We start from the raw sequence: 20,507 nt of genomic DNA, 5'->3' as shown, positions 1-20,507 counted from the left end.
ACCCCAATCAGACACACCTGGGCTAGCTAATCAAGCTCTAACTAGCCATTCTAGAAACATCTTTGCAGGTGTGTTAAAGCAAGTTAGAGCTAAAATTTGCAGGATGCCAGCCCTCCGGGACCGAGTTTAGACACCCTTGGCTTACACAATAAAAAAATGATTAAGAAGTTGTGTAGAGTTTGACAGTTTAGTTGATCAACAAACCCTATGCAATTAGTTTGTCCAAACTACAGACAATTGTAGTTACTGTCTGCACACATGTGCCAAAGCATCTGAAATTTGCTTAAATCAGTAAGAAATGCCACTCTGAAGTGCAATAAGTGAATTGTTCAGAGAAAAATTGCAATTTAAAATCAAGCCAAAGCAATTGAGAAAAACTGAAATCTTGATTAATCTTTGCCCAGCACTAATTTTATGTTCCTGGACAGAATATTAAGAATAAAAATGCTAAAATTTATAAATTATTATTTATATGTATATGTACATATATATATATATATGTACATATATATATATATGTACATATATATATATGTATATATATATATATATATATATATATATATATATATATATATATATATGTATTTATATATATATATATATATATATGTATTTATATATATATATATATATATATATATATATATATATATATATGTATTTATATATATATATATATATATATATATATATATATATATATATATATATTATTTATATGTATATATATATATATATATATATATATATATATATATATATATATATATATATATATATATATATATAGACATATATATCTATCTATCTATCTATCTATCTATCTATCTATATATATATATATATATATATATATATATATATATATATATATATATATATATATATATATATATATATATATATATAGCGCACATATAATAACTAATATTTACCGGGTAAACTACTGCAAAAAACGTATTAAAAAATGTAATTTCCTATAATCGAAAGAAAAATCTGTCATATCTAATAATCTAAACAATAATCTAATATTCAGTAGAAAAACCTTTGCTATATATATTTTTCTTCTCAATGTTGTATTTCATTTGTAAATGAGATCGAATTCAATATGAGAATAAAACATACAATATAATATATTTTGTGAAATTTCCAGCCATAAACAGAATATTCTTTCATTGAAAAATCTTTACAAAAAAAAAAATTATGAGAATTGATCAAATTACATCTTCATATATAATAACTAATGTTCATCTAATACCCATTGCAAAAAAAGAGAGACTTTATCAAGCTACATTTTCCAAATGTTTGGTCCAGCTGAGTTTAGATTAAGAAATTTAGAAACACATACCAAGTTATTAGCTTAAGCACAATAAATAAATAAAAAATCTTGCTGTAAAGCAAGCAGTACCAATAATACATAACACACAGAACAAGCATCCAATAAACAACACATAATCGTGAACATTGCATTACATATCGCCAAACTCCTGTGAATGAAAAAAAAAGTCTAATCAAAGCTTCTTACCTCGTTGGTGTTCCAGCGATGTCTCTCCTTGGGCAGGGAGGAGCATTTGGGAAGGCATTCCAGAAGCTTCTTGGGCAAGTAGATTTTCAAATGTCCATGTTCATCTAAAAACAACACACACACACACACACACATTAAAAAATGACTTAATATGGACTGCGAGCAGCATTACTGAAACAAAGCTGTGCTATTCTCCAGGGTCTAACACACCGGGAGTCGTTCTTTTAAGCACAAAGATCCAATCATTTCTTTGTAAATTACAGAGCTGTTTGAATTCAATGTCACCAATGCTCAAGGGACTCCTTTTGAGGAAACTTCCGTGCCCAGGTGTTGCGTTCGCAAATAGCTGTGACAACCGTTTTAGAAATCTAAAACCATGCACGAGACCTCAAAGGGGGAGCACTCAGAAAAACGCAAGACGTAACTGTAAAATGAAAGGGAACACATTTGGAGCGAAAGGCGTGCGAAAGGCTTTCATCCAGAAATGTCGTGATTTTGTTTTCATTGAGTTTTTTTTAATGCTCTCATTCTCTCTCTCTCTCCCTTATCATGCCTGCTCAAATACATAACAACAAAATTGGGCAACGGAGCAAAAGCATTTCAAGGTTATTGATAACCGTTTGCATCAAGGGCTCAGGCTTCTTAAGGAACTCAATGTTTAGCCCTGTGGGAGAAGGTAGTTCCATATTGCGTGCTGAGCCTGCTTATGAATTTAAAAAAGCACAAGAGACCGAAAGAATAAGAGAGCGAGAGACCGACTGAGATTTGTGGAGTGTGTCCGTGGTAAAGAGAGAGAAGTGAAAGAGACGCCGCAGATCTGAAGCCCGTGTGTCCATAGAGACACTGCTTAGCAACCACTCCCACTCTGCCTTTAAGGACAAACAGATAGCCGGAGGGGAAAAAAAAGAGACACGTGAAGAGGGTTAGATCACTCGCCTGCTCACAGCCTTACAACCTCAAGCGGCGAGCGCTATATGTGTGTTACCTATGCATGAACTTAGACCCGCATAAATAATGCAAATCCCTGAAGAACGCGTCATTGAAGAGTCCATCAAGTCTTCTTTCAAATAGCAGATCAGTTAAACGCAGATTCTGTCAATGCAGACAATTCTAGCTTTGCAGGATCTGCTGCGTTGTGAAATTTGTTATGCTGCATCGGGTTCTGGCATGATCATTTTTGGTGGATTTCCATGTGCTTCCAACTTTAAAGGGGACCTTTTTATGCAAAAATCACTTTTATAAGGGGTTTAAACACAGTTGTGTGGCAACAGTGTGAGAATATAACCACCCACATAGCAAAATTTCTCTGGCCCAGTTCTGGCCTACACAATCAGCTTTTGCTTGGCCTACATGCCACAGTGAAATACGGTCCATGACTGGACCAAGTGTGACTTCCATATTGGGGCGAAACATGGACCATATCTGGGCCAAGTCTCAGCCAAGTTAACCAGTTTAACCCTGCTGTGATTTTGGGATTTCCGCCTGGATTTTGCCTACACAAATTTAAAAGCTTCCCAAATCCACACGCAGAGGTGTAAATGCAAAAAATTGGTATCATTTAAAAGAAGACCCTTTGAATTTTCATAAAACCCTATTGAACGTGTTTAAAATATCTCTATATGTTGTCTGTGTTATAATAAACACCTAAAAAGAGGCACTTTTTGTATTTTTTTTTCATAAACTCAGAACCTAAAAGATACACTTTCAAATTTGTGTGGTCTAGCTAGCTGTAATTAATTTAGTTTTTTCCTGCACATGTCTGTAATCATAGGAAAAAAGAAAAATGTCACTACCATAATCTATGCAAAAGTTATTGTATTACAACTGATAAGAGGTGCTGTACAAGCCACAGGAAGCGATCATTGTTTTCCTATTTCACTATTCGTTTGTTTGATCAAACATAATTCACTGTTTTTTTAACACATCAGACATATAAAAGGATTACTTATGCACATCACCTCAAAAAACAGAGGAGAATGGCCCTGAAGCGCACAGCATAAGGTAAGAGATGACAGCTGTCTGTGCTATCTGGGGCTGCTTACTGATCATAAATGGATTGTTTTCACTTCTGCACCATGGAAACACCACGATTCATTCAACTACTGTTTGATATGTGAATATAATTCAGTAAAAAGAATGCTAGAACCATATGAGCACCGGCAAGAGCTTTCATTTGAGCTATAACTTGTACATGTGTCATACTGTATATGAATCATATGAAAAATAGGAAATGTTCAATACCCAGCTCGGGTATACAAAATACTTTGTATTTAAGTGTAAATAACTTTTGTACAGTAAAATAAAAACCAAAGTGATGCATATGTGCATAAAATATAGTTTCTACACTTTCAAACGAAACCACTTAACGGGGTCTGGTGCAATGCTAGCCCTTTAAATCTTAAAGCGAAAGTCGATGACGTCACAGACCCGGTACCATGTCCGCAGAGTTTACCTGAACCCATAATTGGGCCAGAAATGTTGGTGTGTCACGAAAATAATTGAAATGTATTTTAAAAGTGGGTCAAGGTACGCCAAACTTACGTGGCCCACATATACATTTTTAAAATCTTTACTGCATTTGATATCTGCCCCAAGTCTTACGTGCCGCCTTAAAGATGGTGCCACCTCTGCCAAACCTGGGCCATGTTTGGCCCTCATGCTGTATTTTTAGCCTCCTTACACTCGCTGCCTGTTAAGTTTTATATTGATTTTAAAATATTGCTTCTAACTTATAAAGCTTTGAATAATCTAGCTCCTGTTTATCTAACCAACCTTCTGTCTCGCTACAATCCAACCAGCTCTTTAAGACCTTAAAACTCAGGGCTTCTGGTAGTACATAGCAAAGTCAAGTAAAGGAGGTCGAACCTTCTCATTTATGGCTCCTAAACTCTGGAATAGCCTTCCTGATAATGTCCGAGGCTCAGACACACTTTCAACGTTCAAAACAAGATTAAAAACCTTAAAAATCTTTTCAGTAAAGCATACACACAATGCATCACATAGTGGTATGATACATGTATGTGCTCCACACAAGTTTCTTCATCTCATTTAAATACACTATGAACATCAGCTACACTAATTATTCTCTTTATTCTCTATTTCCACCTGGGGATACTCATCCCGAGGCCCCCAGAGACTATGCAGCATCACTAATGCGTTGAGCAGCTGCTGTGGTGGTCATGGAGGAGTGGAAAGCATGGGACTGATTCCTGTGACGCTCCAGGGACAGATAAGTCTTCGCTGACGTCCAGCTTCTCCATCGCCTAGACTGCAGCTCTGCACAAGACGTTTGGCCATAGGAGAAATAGTCATGGCCAACTGAGCCTGGTTTCTATCGAGGTTTTTTATCCTTCACTTTCGGCAATTGGTAAAGTTTTTTCCTCGCTGCTGTCGCCACTGGCTTGCGTGGTTCGGGACTAGAGATGCAAATCGATAGATTTGCTTTTCAGTCTTTGGACTCTCTGCTGTGATTATATAACCACACTGAACTGAGCTAAACAGAACTGAACTTAAAACTCTGAAAACTGGACTGTTTCAAACACTATAATCTTTTATGTGAAGCTGCTTTGACACAATCTACATAGTAAAAGCACTATAGAAATAAAGGTGAATTGAAATGAAACATATGCCGAAATAGTTGGTGGTTCATTACGCTGTGGCAACCCCTTATAAACAAAAGACTAAGCCAAAGGAAATGAATGAATGAAAAATATAGTACTGGCAATATGAAATGAAATGGAAACAATACTTTCACTTTGAAACTGTCTAATTTCTGGAAATCTAGCCGGAGTTTGAGATCAGTGTTGCCAGATTGGGCGGTTTCCAGTCCAATTGGGCGGTTTTGAATTTGATTGTGCAGGTAAAAAAATTACATAGTAATGAATATTTGGGCGGTTTTGCAACAACATGCCTGCCAGCTTCTGTCTTAACTTATAACCCTATTACGATCTCCCAAAGAGATGCCATACCCCCCTTGTTCTTCACTTCCAAACACTTACAATGGTTGTGATCTCCCAAGGGCATGACATCCCCCTCCTAAGTTTTGGGCTTGAATCAGTCAGCTACATCTGGCTACACTGTCTAGGAATACCATTTGCTCTCAACTCAGTCCAATCGGTGTCTAGGAGAAACTATTGAGTTTGAAAAGATCTCATTTGTGATTTGCCTTTTTTTATGCAGCAGAGTCTCTCTCATGGCAACCGTTCGTTTCGTTTCTAATGACCATGTTATGCTTCAGCGAAAGCAAAGATTTAGAAGCAAAACACACAGCACTTTTGCATAAGACAATGAATAAATGAGATGGGGGGGGGCTCTCTTGAAAAGTTCTTCTCGGTTTCATTTGAAGTAACTCAACCAGGATGAATTATAAAAGGAACAAGGCATCATTCAACGTATTTACAAGGTAATTAAGACTACACTATACATCCCTATCTTTTATTTCCCTTCATCTTCGTCTCCTCGGTTTAACAGCGATTTCTGAGGACTACCATTTAGTCTCATTGTTCTGCATCAAAGTAAAGGGGCTTTTAAATTATGCTGACTCTGACGACTGTGGCTTTAGAGGCAAATTTTAATCACAGAGTCAGTCGCCGTCTGCCAAGCGCTGCCTTAAGCGGTTGCCTTTCTCTCGTTCACGACCGTCTCCCAAGAGTAGCCAATGAGACGAGGAGCGGAGGGAAAAAGGCTTAACAACAAAGAAAATGAAAAACAAAACAAGGCTACGCACATGCTTCTAATACTCACACAGATATAAATGTGTGAATGTAGGCGGCAGATAGAGCGCTGTAGACTATTTGCTCCCTGTGTAAACAATTATAGGTGAGCGCAGGCATTCAGCGCCCACTATAATTAATTATGAATGTATTAAGATGAATCGCTCCGGTTTCAAATTCTACTGACATGCAGTTGAAGTCGCATGTATATTTTTCTCCCATTTTTTGTTTAATGAAGAGTTTTTTTTCTTCAGCACGTTTCTAAATATAAGAGTTTTAATGAATATTTTCTAAAACTGATTTATTTTATAGTTGTAATGATGATAGTAAATAATGTTACTAGATATTTTTCAAGATACTAATCAGCTTAAAGAGGTATTTAAAGGATTACCTTCATTAGGCAAGTTAGGGTAATTAGGCAAGTCATTGTATAACAGTGATTTGCTCTGTAGATATTGCTTAGGGGGCTAAAAATATTGACCTTAAAATGGTTTAAAAATATAAATGCATTTCAATTCAATGCAGCTTTATTTGTATAGTGCTTTTACAATGCCGATTGTGTCAAACAGCTTCACATAAATGGTCATAGTAACCAGGATCAGGGTAGTTCAGTTTTTAGTGTTTAAGTTCAGGTCAGTTTAGCTTAGTTCAGTGTGGTTTAAAATCATTACTAAGAGTCCAAACACTGAAGAACAAATTTAATAAATTAATAAATAAATAAATAAATAAAGCTCCTTTCATTCTAGCCAGAATAAAACAAATTAGACTTTCTCCAGAAAAAAAATATATTATAGGAATTAAATTGAAAAATCCTTGCTCAGAGAAATATTAAAAAGAAAAAGAGGGCTAATAATTCTGATGTCAACTGTGTATAAAACCAACACAATCTCACGGCAATTCGTAACTTTTTGATTTAGTGGCCAATTTGTATGAATTCATATGATCTAATTCGTACAATTTAGTAAGATTTGCTCATCCCCCAATAACGGTTGGGTTTAGGGGTGGGGTTGGATGCCACACCTCGTTTTTAAAATCGTATTCAAACTCGACTGAACTCATACGAATTCGTAGGAATTAGCCATTAAACTAGCAAAACGTAAAATACTTTCTCGTGAGATCAGGCTGTATAAAACACGTTAGCATTTGACACAAACACCAATCCACATTCAGAGGAAATGCTAGAGTGCCGTACCCTCACGTGTCCAACTCTTGATCTGAGGGAATCTTTGAAAAAATCCTATCAAATCTGTCCTTCAAAGTAATGTCAAGCATCAGAGAGTCATCTAAGCCAGCGATAAAAAGGTATATCTTAAGTTAACTCTTTATCATCTTACTATAAAGAGCTCTTTTACATTTTTTAGAAACTTGTCAGTAGCCGTGAGTTTAGACTGAAGTGATGGACAGACCAAAAGACTGAAACCACTGGTTCAAAAATATGTGATGTGTAAATCTGTGTATTCTCAGAAGCAAGGCAACACAATAAATACCGCCAGTATTGTTGCAATTTTGACAACATTTGTTGCCAATTTAGCAATTTTGGGCTGCAATAATCAGATTTTTTTTCAGAAAATCCCTGAAATTCCTAGACATAGACAAAACATATATCTAACGATCAACCCTTGATCTGAGGAAATCTTTGAAAAACACCAATCAAATCTGCTCTTTAAAGTAATGTCAAGCATCAGAGAGTCTTGTCTAAGCCGGCGATACAAAGGAAAGCATAAGTTAACTCTTTATCATCTTACCATAAAGAGCTCTTTTAAAAGTCAGCAGCCGTGAGTTTAGACTGAAGCGACTGACAGACTAAAATGGTGGAAACCACTGGTTTGTGAGGTCAAAACTAAATGATTGTAAATTTGTGCAATCACACAGCAAAGCAACATAAAAATGTCACCAATATTGCCATAACTGAGAAAATGTGTTGCCAAATCATAAACTTTAGGCCACAATAAACTGATTTTAGAAAAAAAAAAAAATTTATTGCGGTCAAAATGCCACCAATATTGTTGTAAATTTGAGAACATCTGTTGCCAAATCAGCAGTTTTAGGCCACAATAATCAGATTTTTTTTCAGAAAATACCTGACATGACTTAGACCAAAAATAAAATCTAAAATCAACTCTTGATCTGAGGGAATCTTTGAAAAACACCTATCAAATTTGTTCTTCAAAGTGATGTCAAGCATCAGAGAGTCTCGTATATGCCAGCAATACAAAGATATATCATAAATTAACTCTTTATCATATTACTATAAAGAGCTCTTTTACATTTTTCAGAAACTCTTGTCAGCAGCCGGGAATTTAGACGGGAGATATGGACAGACCGAAAGACTCAAAGGTCAAAAATATGTGGTGTAAATCTGTTTGTTCTCAAAGCAACGCAAAAATAAATGCTGCCAATATTGCCATAATTTTTAGAACATTTGTTGCCAAATCAGCAATTTTAGACCACAATAATCAGATTTTTTCCCCCAGAAAATCCCTGATATTCCATAACTTAAACCAAAATAAAATATCTAAAATCAACTCTTGATCTGAGGGAATCTTTAAACAAACTCCTATTAAATCTGCCCTTCAAAGTAATGTCAAGCATCAGAAAGTTTTGTCTAATCCGGCAATACAAATATAGCATAACTTAACTTTTTATCATCTTACCATAAAGAGCTCATTTACATTTTCAAAAACTCTTGTCAGCAGTCGTGTGTTTAAGGCTAAAGTGACGGACAGACCGAAAGACCGAAACCAATGGTTGTGTAAACAATGTGTAAATCTGTGTTTTCTCAAAGCAAAGCAACACAATAAATGCCGCCAATATTGCTAGAATTTTGAAAATGTTTGCTGCCAAATCAGCAATTTTAGGTCGCAATAATCTGATTTTTTTTTTTTTTTTTCTTCAGAAAATACCTGAAATGACTTAGACAAAAAATATATCTAAAATGAAGTCTTGATCTGAGGGAATGTTTGAAAAACACTCATCAAATCTGCTCTTAAAAGTAATGTCAAGCAACAGAGTTTTGTCTGAGCTGGCGATACAAAGGTATATCTTAAATTAACTCTTTATCATCTTACAATAAAGAGCTCTTTTACATTTTTCAGAAACTCTCGTCAGCAGCCGTGTGTTTTAGGCTAAAGTGACGAACAGACCAAAGACAAAAACCAATGATACTTGAGGTCAAAAATATGTGATGTGTAAATCTGTATTCTCAAAGCAAAGCAACACAATAAATGCCGCCAATATTGAAGTAATTTTGACAACATTTGTTGCCAAATCAGCAATTTTAGGCTGCCATAATCAGATTCTTTTCAGAAAATACTTGATGTGACTTTAACAAAATAAAAATATTTTAAATCAACTCTTGATCTGAGGGAATCTTGAAAAACACCTATCAAATCTGCCCTTCAAAGTAATGTCATGCAACAGAGAGCCTCGTCTAAGCCGTAGATACAAAGGTACATCACAGGTTAACTCTTTATCATCCTTCCATAAAAAGTGTGTGTAAATTTTTCAAAAACTTGTCAGTAGCCGTGAGTTTAGACTGAAGAGACGGACTGACTGAAAGACAAAAACCAATGGTTCTTGATGTCAAAAATGCATGATCTGTAAATTTGTTAATTTCTGAAGCCAAAGCAACACAATAAATGCCGTAAATATTGCCATAATCTGTTGCCAAATCAGAAATTTTAGGCTACTTCAATCCATTTTTCCCCAGAAAATCCCTGATATTCCATGACATATACAAAAAAATATCCAAAATCAACTCTTGATCTGAAGACATCCTTGAAAAACTTTAATTAAAACTTAAAAATTTTATTAAATAAAACAAAAATTAAATCTGCCCTTCAAAGTGCTGTCAAGCATCAGTGTCTCGCCTAAGCCGGGGATACAAAGATATATCATAAGTTAACTCTTTATCATCTAACTATAGAGTTCTCTTTTAAAGCGCTCAAAATCTTGTCAGCAACCATGAGTTGGACTGAAGTGACGGACAGACTGAACTCCAAGACAGGAGGCGTTGGAGGTCACTAAACACACAAACGTTTCCAGGCTGAAGAAAATGATGAACGAGGCTTCAACGGAGTGGCCCAAAGGCACTCTGGGATCTCACACTGTCAATAAGCAGCATGTTTGAACAGATCCCGCATGTGGCTTAAAGTGACCCCAATAAGAACAACAACACTGACGGTGACAGAAAAGCCCTAAAGGAAGTTGCTGAAAAGCAGCTTTGTTTTCATTGAGAGAGTATACATGACAAAATGAGCTGAAACATACTTCAGTGTCAGTTAAAGTCTACATGAACCCAAATGTATCTGTCTGAGGACTGCAAGACGGGGGCTTAACTTGTAGTAAGTTAGAGAGGCATACCTTAGAGTTATCGAGATCTTATTGAGTCATGCGAGATGTCACAACGAGATGTTATAGGGTATATGCCGAGCTAGTGCTGTTACCATGCTGATATACTTCCGGTGACCTGTTATTGTGAACTTTTTTCCATTTTATACAGTTCCTTATACAGCATTGATGTTGTAATGTCATTAAAATACATTCAGTTAAATAAACTTTAGCATTTATTTAGTTGCTCAAGCGTAAAACGAGGCAAAAAGCTGTTTACTCGCACGCGCCCGTCAGAATCAGCAGGCTAACGCAGAAGCTCCATTGAATATACTGGGGTAAAATAAATGCTCAAATTATAAAGATATGGCGGGGGAAATGTAATTTAATGCAGTGCTTCTTGTACAATCTGAGACCCACTTTAAATTGGATATCACTCAGCTAGTGGAGATCGCTGATTTTTAAAGAAAACAGACGCACCGGATTTTGCATTGGCATTCAATTTGCCGGAAGCGCTTAACCCAGGTTACTGGCAAATTAAAAGTCCTATTAGCATGCTTCGGCATATACCCTATTGACAAGATGGCGAAAATACTAACCAGAACATTTTCATCAAATATTTTCAAGAGTTTTCTCCAAAAAAGCTGAATTCCCATGACTTATTATAGATAGAAATGCAGATAGCTTTTGTTTCCCTCCAGATTTTTTGCAATTCCATGATCACTTATGCAAAACTAAGCAAATTATGTAGAAGAGTTTGTGATTTTTTTAATTATTTAAGACCTACAAGCAACATAGGATAATTCTGAAAACGTAGCCCTTTATACATTTACATACATTGGAGGTCGAGAATTATGTAGCCAGAATTACGATTGGCTGCATTTCGTCTTTAAAATGAATGCTATGAGGCAGTATGACATCGTTCCTTTTCACGCTACCAGCTGACCGTTTACTTCCATATGGATGGCTTTCCCGCGGTTACCAGTTTGTCTAGTAGCTTGCCATGTCCATCGGTGGGCTTGAGACACAGAGAGGAGTTGACCACAACGATGGGGTTCGAGTCCGGCGAAGAACGATTTCAGAAATAGGCAAGACAAAAACAGAAGCCAAAAAATAAACAAGTAAATAACGGGGTGAGAATGTGGTAAAATCTTTTCATTTTTTGCATTGCTTTTTAAGTTTAGGGAAATGGTCGGGCGCTGGTCAATCTGTGCTTTTGAAGACACTATTGGTTGGGTTTAGGGAAGGAGGATCGGTCAGTCAACAGCGGTCTTTGGTGGATTTATGTGATACAGGAGGCATGATGGCACTTGCAAGAAAAATTTGAGATCTTAAAAAGCATACACATCAGCCTCTGGTGAATTCGCGAAAACAAAAACTGCAAAAAATGTACCTTCTGAGACATATTTGGCGTTCTCCAGAAATGTATATAGCAGTACATTTTCAGAATGAGCCAGGGTTGCCTACAAAACAACATTTCATTGAATTTAAGAAATTTAAAAAAATTAGTTTTTGAAGTTTAAGATGTTTTAAGACTGTTTAAGACCCTGCATATTAGTTATTCTGTATGTTAACACCCCCCAATACCAAACTTTCTAATATTTTGATACCTTGATTACAAAATTATGTATGTTTTTTATGAATAAATTTAACGCATAATTGGCAATCAAACGGCATCAGAAATGAAAAGGTGAATGAAGAACTCATATGCAAAATAAATGGGATATTCCAGGTTGAACAGAAAAAAGCAAAAGGTGCTTAGTAGGAATTAAACTACACATACATATTAGGTATATATAATATTTGGTGATTGAAAAAAAGTGCAGCACAAGATGAAAGATTTCCAACATGGCTAAAATTGACACAGATACTAACTATTTGCAGCAACACAGACTTTACCCAAACTTCCTTGTGATTAAAAATGTTTAAAAAACAAGCAAAATATACAACTTTGAGGTTGAGCTACAAATAATCATTATTTATGAGTCATAAATTCTGCTAAGCCCTATTTTTTTACATATTTACCCAATACTTTTTATGCGCTTTTAAAGTTACATAGTGGTTAGCACTGTCGCCTCACAGCAAGAAGGTTGCTGAATTGAGTCCCGGCTCCACTTGGCATTTCTGAGTGGAGTTTGCAAGTTCTCCCTGTGTTCTTGTGGAAATTCTTCGGGTGCTCCGGTTTTCCCCACAGTCCAAAGACATGTGCTATATGTAGGGCTGTGCAATTAATCAATATCAAATCCCAATTGCAGTTTGAAACATTGTGATTATTAATATTGCAAGTGGCTGCAATATTAATTTTATATATATATATATATATATATATATATATATATATATATATATATATATATATATATATATATATATATATATATATATATATACACATACACATACATATATACATATATACATACATACACACACACATATATACATACATATACATATATATATATATACATATATATATATATATATATATATATATATATATATATATATATATATATATATATATATACACATATATATATATACATACACATATATATATATATATATATATACACATATATATATATATACATATATATATATATATATATATATATATATACATATATATATATATATATATATATACATATATATATATATATATATATATATATATATACATATATATATATATATATATACATATATATATATATATACATATATATATATATATATATATATATATATATATATATATATATATATATAACGAATAACATTTGAAGGTGAAGTGCTTTACAACCTAGTCCGCTATACTGCAGAAAATTAAACATGCTAGACTTTTCTGCGATAGTGTCGGGAGGCAACACGGACATGGTATTTGTTGTCATGAACTATGCTATTACACAGGAAGAAAAAATTGAATCTTGTGTTACCGTGCCCATTTGCCACTTATGACTCCCCACAACACCCTATGTCAAGAAATGTTTTAAGCGCTGTCACAGAATTGTTGCCACAGCTATCAGATTATTGCGCTGAAGCTTGAATTAAATTAAAATCAGCTTAAAGCTTAAATTAAATGGGAAATCAAATCGAAATCGCAACATCTCTCCAAAAAAAAAAAAATAGCTAATAGATATTTTCTCCAAATCGCACAGCACATAGGTCAATTGGATTAACTAAATTGGCCGTAGTGTAGGAGTGAGTGAATGCAAGTGTGTATAGGTGTTTCCCAGTACTGGGTTGCAGCTAGAAGGGCATCCGCTGCATAAAACATATGCAGGAACAGTTGGCAGTTCATTCCGCTGTGGCGATCCTTAATAAATAAGGGACTAAGCCAAAGGAAAATGAATGAAAGTTACACTGATATCACAAAAACACTTAATATACCAGTTTCAATATTCATATTCAATTTAAAATTCAGAAACATTTGTTAACACGACCAATGTGTGTGGAGGGGGTCTCCGTTTTTAATCCTCTTGGCACAATGCAATCCTAAAGAGGTAAACCGATAAACAGGATTTATTAAAAATACAAAATCATCTCCAAAGGTGTCTGTTGAAATGTTTTGACATTTCTCGCACTCATTCATAATTAATGGCTTTTAATTGAGCGGACAGATCTAAATGGCAAAGCGTATGCGAAATGAGTTCTCGCACTTCGAAATCTGCAGAGCCACATTTCTGTTCACCCAAGGCAAGCACAAAGAAGGTCCATCCTCCAGTATGTTCCCTCTGAGAATTACTGCATATCTGCCTTCTTTAATGACTCTGTAAGCATCTATCGCGTGCGCGTACATGGGCCGGTGTCGAAACAGATGGAGCTTCGCCACTGCAAAATGTAAAAAGACAAGAATGGACACAAAAACTTTTCACACCTCATCAGCCCCAATGTCACTTTTAAATGAAAGCGGTCTCTTTTTCTATTAAATTGTCAGCTCTGACGGACATTTTCTGTTTGCATTTGTTTATTTGCAGACTGTATTTTCACCATTTCACCTGCCGTAAGCGCTTTTGTCTCAGATCGCGGCGCATCCTTTAGAAACTCTTCAAATTAAGAACGGTGCGATGACAAATGCTCGGAGAAATCTGCTTCAGAAGGCAAATTCGAAGCTTGTCTGAATAAGGGGAGGGTGACATTTACAGATTTGATTTTCTCTCTACCTCATCATACAGCAGACACCAGCTCGCGTAAGGGTCGCTGTAGTGTCGGCCGTGACTTTTTGATCCCATTTTGGAGAATGGGGGCTTTGGAGGAAACGCATTAAACTTTCCTGATATAAGCAGCGATTCAAGAAAACTCAGCTCAAATGGAGGTCAGGTAAATCTAGGGTGTTGTTTCTGTAAAAGAGAGAAGGGCGTTAAGGGGGTCCACAAAGCCAACATAAAGCGAAAGCAGTAAATGTTAAGGAGAACGTCATGGAATGTTATGATCATTTTTAGTGGGTTACCAAAGAGGACCTATTATGCAAAAATCACTTATATAAGAGGTTTAAATGCAGGTGTTAGGCAATAGTGTGTGAATATAACCAGCTTCTAATAGTAATTGTTTATTAATTGTATTGTTTATTATCCCATTTGATAAAAAAAAGTCTGCAGAAACACTTTGATTGACATTCTCCTGCTGTACGTGTCATCAAAGGTCAAAAGCCCCGCCCACTAGTAACAATCTCTCCCTAATTGGTACAGGATGTTAGTCTGCTGACACACAGGCATTTGTAGCTCCGCCCTCTTTTGAAAATCTCATTTGAATTTAAAGCGACAGTCGCCAAAATGGCTAAAATTACGATCAAAGCCTAAAAGGTGCAGTTATAAAGGCTATAAATAACTATTTGTCTTGTATTTTGAGCTGAAACTTCACATATATATTGTAAAGACATCAGAGACCTATTTAAAATATTTAAAATAGGCATAATGTGTCCCCTTTAAATGAACGGTACATCCAAAAGTGAAAATCTGCTGTTTTGGTATGGACTCAAATGAAGGTCAGGTAAAACTATAGCTGGGTTGGGCAAACTTGGTCCTGGAGGGCCGGTGTCCTGCACAGTTTAGCTCCAACACTAATCAAACACACCTGAATATGCTAATCAGTGTCTTCAAGATCACTAGAAATCTATAAGCAGGTGTGTTTGATTAGAGTTGAAGCTAAACTGTGCAGGACACCGGCCCTCCAGGACCAAGTTTGCCCACCCCTGATCTATAAGGTGTTGTTCCTGTAAAAGAGATAAAGGTGTTGAGTTGAGGCCAACATATAGTGAAAGCAGTAGATGTTATGGAATGTTATGATAATTTTTAGTGGTTTTCCATGTGCTTTAAAAGGGGACCTAAACACAGTTGTGTGGCAACAGAGTGTGAATAAAACCATCTTCAAATGGTAAACATGTATTCATTTCATTGTTTATAATCACGTTTCATAAAAACAGTCTTTAGAAACATTTTGATTTACATTATCCCATTGCACGTCATTAGAGGTTAAAAGCCATGTTTACATTGTACGTGTCATCAGAGGGGGAAAGCCCCGCCCATTAGTGACAATCTCTCCCTAGTCGGTACAGGATGTTAGCCTTGTTTTTGAATCTGCCACTATGCTGACGTATATGCATTTGTAGCTCCGCCCTCTTTTGAAAAAGAGCAAAATCTTATTTGAATGTAAAGCAACAGTCATCAAAACGCCACAATTATGATCAAAGTCTAAAAAGGGGCAGATTCAAAGAGTTCTAAAACATTATTTGTGTTGAATTTTTAAATGAAACTTCACATACATACTCTAGGGACATCAGAGGGTTATTCTAGATCTTTAAAATGGGGCATAATAGGTCCCCTTTAAATAAATAGTTCATCCAAAAGTGAACCTCTGCTGTTTTGTAATGGCAATGTGAACGTAATGTGAAAACAGTAAATGTTATGGAGATCAATTACGTCACTTTTTGTTATGATCCTTCTTAGTGGGTTTCCGTGTGCCTTAAAAGGGGACCTATTATGCCAAAATCACTTTTATAAGGAGTTAACACAATTGTGTGGCAGCAGTTTGTGAATATAACCAGCTTCTGAGGGTAAACATTACTTAATTTTATTGTTTATAACCACTTGATAAAAACAGTCTGTAGAAACACTTTGATTGACACTTTGATATCCCATTGCACGTCATTAGAGGTTAAAGGCCCCGCCCACTAGTGATGATCTCTCCCTAATTGGCATAGGATGTTTTTGTATATGCCACCACGTTGACACATAGGCATTTGTAGCTCCGCCCTCTTTTGAAAGAGCACAATCCAATTTGAATTTAAAGTGACAGTCGCCAAAATTACACAACTAGGATCAACGTGCAAAAAGGTCAGTTTCAAAGAGTTTTAAACATTATTTGTTTAAATAAATACATTTGTAAATAAATAAATAAAATAAAATTTAAAAAATAATAATTTAAATTTAAAAATAAAATAAAAATTATTATATTAAATATTTAAAAAATTAAATTAAAAAATAAATAAAAATGTAAATAAATAAAATAAATAAATTTGTTTGGTTTTGAGCTGAAACTTCACATACACTCTATAGAAACATTTAAGACATCTTTAAAAAGGGGCATAGTAGGTCCCCTTTAATGAATAGTTCATCCAAAAGTAAAACTCTGCTGTTCTGGAATGGACTCAAATGGAGGTCTGGTAAATCTATAACAGGCGTGGGCAAACTCCGGTGTCCTGCAGAGTTTTGCTCCAACACTAATCAAACACACCTGAACATGCTAAGCATTGTCTTCAAGATCACTAGAAAGCTATAGGCAAGTGTATTTGATCATGGTTGGAGGTAAACTCTGCAGGTTACCGGTCCTCCAGAACCGAGTTTGCCCACCCCTGATCTATAGGGTGTTGTTTCTGTAAAAGACATGAGGGTATTGTGGAGGTCCGCAAAGCCAGTGTAAAGCGAAAGCAGTAAATGTTATGGAGATCAATTACGTCACTTTCGTTTCGCCTCTGTTAATGGATCGATTCTGGCCCATCTGTCATATTACAGAGACGTTTCAGCAAGGACCGCAATCTGTCTCGTGAGAAATGTTCCAGAAAATCAAATCTCATAGCCGTACGCATCTCAAAATGAAAGTGTAGATTATAATAATAAAAAAATGCAAATTGCAAACCAGTACACTATGGATTGAACTCATCTACTGATTACTTAAGAAAATAAATAAATAAAAAATGTCGTACATGTAATAAAACTTGGGGGAAAAAATTGCAAATCCTCCAGTGAGATGAGGTGTCAGTTAATTATAAAACTTTGTATAATAAAGACTGAAAAATGCTGGGAAAAGCAACATTTACGGCTCCCAGTACAGATATTAAGGGGCGTCTAGGGAAATTTGAGCCATTTTTTTCCCTTCATTTTTTTCAAACAAAATTAATGTGACAGAAATAAGGGCTCATTGCACAGTAGTTCCAAGCAGACAGGGAGAAGGATGGGACTGCATGTTAATTCATCAATGGCAAACTTTCTTCAAGTGGTCTTCCCTCTGTAACTGTTTTATTAGCCGCATCAGTTGAAGGCCGGCCAGGAAAGAGAAAGGTCTTTTAACTTTCGACTCAAAGTGGAAAATGAAAGGCGTCATAAGAAAGGAGAACGCAGCGAGCGGACATGGTCTTTTACCAAGCTGGCTTTCCAACCTCCATACAACAAGCCTCCTCCGCGCCGCTCTCCAGGGACTTGTGCACTGCATGAAAATCAGTGGTATAGTTATCTATATGCTAATTTCCATGGGACAAAAGGTGAATATTCAGACGCTGGAGTCACACCCACAGCGTTATCCCTGTCTGGTCAAACAAAACACAAATAGGAAGAGCGTGATACAAGAAACGACGTAAACAAGCGCACGGATTGCAAACAGATCATATGCATCTCATTTAATTATTAATTTCATGTTGCGAAGATGAGCTGAGGGTATCCTGGCTCATTGCCAGCGCCATTTGATAAGCAACTTCATTAAAGAAAGCTTAATTCAAAGTAATTCTGTGCAATATAGCAAGAATTTATGACAAAAAAAATATGTTTTATATTTTAATGATATTCAATATTTTTCTATTTGCTCCAAATTTAATTTTACTGTATGAAAAAATATAAAAACATGAGAATTTATGAGAATGTAGAAAAATGGTTCCAGAGTATTTGCAGGAATCAGAGAGTAAAAATGTTTTAGTAAATTTTTTCAGTAATTTATAATCTATTACTTTTTTAAAGTAACTTACACAAACACTATTACACATAACACAAGGTTTCCCATTTTAACATCATCATGATATTAATAATGTTAATATTCAACGTAGCATATAACACTCTAACCCCGAGCACTCTCTGAACATCAAAAAACAAAACAAAAACGCTTCACTCCTTCAGGCTACATCAATCTCATCCATCTACGGTTTATAAATCCAGCAGCAGATAAAAGGCCAAGTTCTACCGAGTCCAAGCAAGTGAGATCTTTTTCTGCATGCAATAAAATTTCTATTGAATTAGCAATGACTTGAAGGGTTGGACGATGTCAGTCGAATTGATTTAGCGTCTAGCGAAGCACCTCAAGGTCACGGAGCTCGGAGCCAGACCCTCGTCCCAGAGAGAGAGTCGGCAGTGTGAACGCTTTAAAGCAGGAGGGCGTGGAGAGATTTTTCAACAAATCGGAGGGGGAAAAAAGTGAAGGAGGAGGGCTGTCATGACCTCCAGCGCCGGTCCTCCTCTTCGAACCCCCTTTGAGCCAGAAAAACATGAGAATCTCGGTGCTAATCTGGGGTTTAACGGCTCATCTTTAAAAGGCCTGGCGGTGAAGAGCTGTTTTACTGTATCTGTCATGGCAGCTTGAGCAAGCATCACTTCAGAGAAAGAAATAAAAAAAAGAGCAAAGCTTGTTTTAGGATGGGATAAAGAGGGCTGACAAAAACAGATCTCAAATCGATAGTGTCCTCTTGCTTTTGTGCCACAATGATAGGATACCTTTTCTTTACTCGCTTTTTTTCTCCCGTCTGTGATTTGTGTTTGGCTAGCGCAGAGGACGATGTTGACTGAATTCTGATCAACTCTGGGCCAACATTGCATGCGAGGCTTTATCACAACTAATCAAGCTCATATAAAGCATTTTGACAGGATGATTGTGTGATCATGATCCTCATCATAAAGACTACAGTGACAGAACGGACGTAAAGATGAGGATAAAAGAATGAAAGGGAGGATGATAAATCTATTTCCCCGCCTCCCCCCACAGGGAAAACGGCCTGACAATGATTCACATTTCCTCTTAACGGAGAATAATGTGCCGTCCGAAAGCCATTAAAGCAAGCTTGTGTCCGGCCAGAGCCATGACATCATTTGGCACGCCACCTTTTCTGATTCAAATAGGATCCGGGTCCGACTGGTCAGTTTCAATTTCGCTCGTCCCTCCAGCTCCAAGATCAATACCAATCAAAGCAGTGATTGCTCTATTGTTCTGCTTAATACTGCAGCTCCTTCACTGGCTCCGGGCCTTCATCGCCATCAGCGGCCACATCTGCGCCATTCAATAGATCATTCGCCAGATAGCTATCTGGCATTTGGCTAATGAAGACTGTTTATAGAGAGGAGATTATTAAAATGCGAAGCTTCTCTGTGCTTTTACATTAAAAGCTGAATTATTGCCACCGTCGTCTCCCTGTGAGGGAGCTGAGAGTTTTAGAGGAGATTGGAAAGTTACATTCACACTTCTTTTATTTTTTTGGTCGATTGTTTCTCTGGAAGGGCGAAGCAGTGGCGCGGTAGGTAGAGCTGTTGCCTCACAGCAAGAAGGTCGCTGGTACAAGCCTCGGCTCAGTTGGCGTTTCTGTGTGGAGTTTGCATGTTCTCCCTGCGTTCGTGTGGGTTTCCTCCGGTTTCCCCCACAGTCCAAAGACATGCGGTACAGGGGAATTGGGTAGGCTA

At 36.3% G+C, this 20,507-nt stretch overlaps 1 protein-coding gene across 50 annotated transcripts in view; it reads right to left on the bottom strand.

Annotated features, from left to right (window-relative positions):
• camta1b (calmodulin binding transcription activator 1b) overlaps positions 1-20,507 on the bottom strand; it is a 698,990-nt gene that overhangs the window by 638,056 nt on the left and 40,427 nt on the right. For all 50 annotated transcript variants that reach the window (XM_087274121.1, XM_087274128.1, XM_087274115.1 and 47 more), the window contains one exon: positions 1,529-1,632. Coding sequence is in view for 29 of the 50 variants with exons in the window: in XM_087274108.1 (XP_087130234.1) it covers positions 1,529-1,632 (104 nt within the window). In the remaining 21 variants the exon portion in view is untranslated. The remainder of the gene's footprint in view (positions 1-1,528; positions 1,633-20,507) is intronic.

Source organism: Danio rerio, chromosome 11 (genome assembly GCF_052040795.2).
Source record: "Danio rerio strain M-AB ecotype USA chromosome 11, GRCz13ab, whole genome shotgun sequence".
Lineage (NCBI taxonomy): Eukaryota > Metazoa > Chordata > Actinopteri > Cypriniformes > Danionidae > Danio > Danio rerio.
Note: the sequence above shows the minus strand (reverse complement) of the source record. Positions and strands in the feature narration are given on the sequence as shown.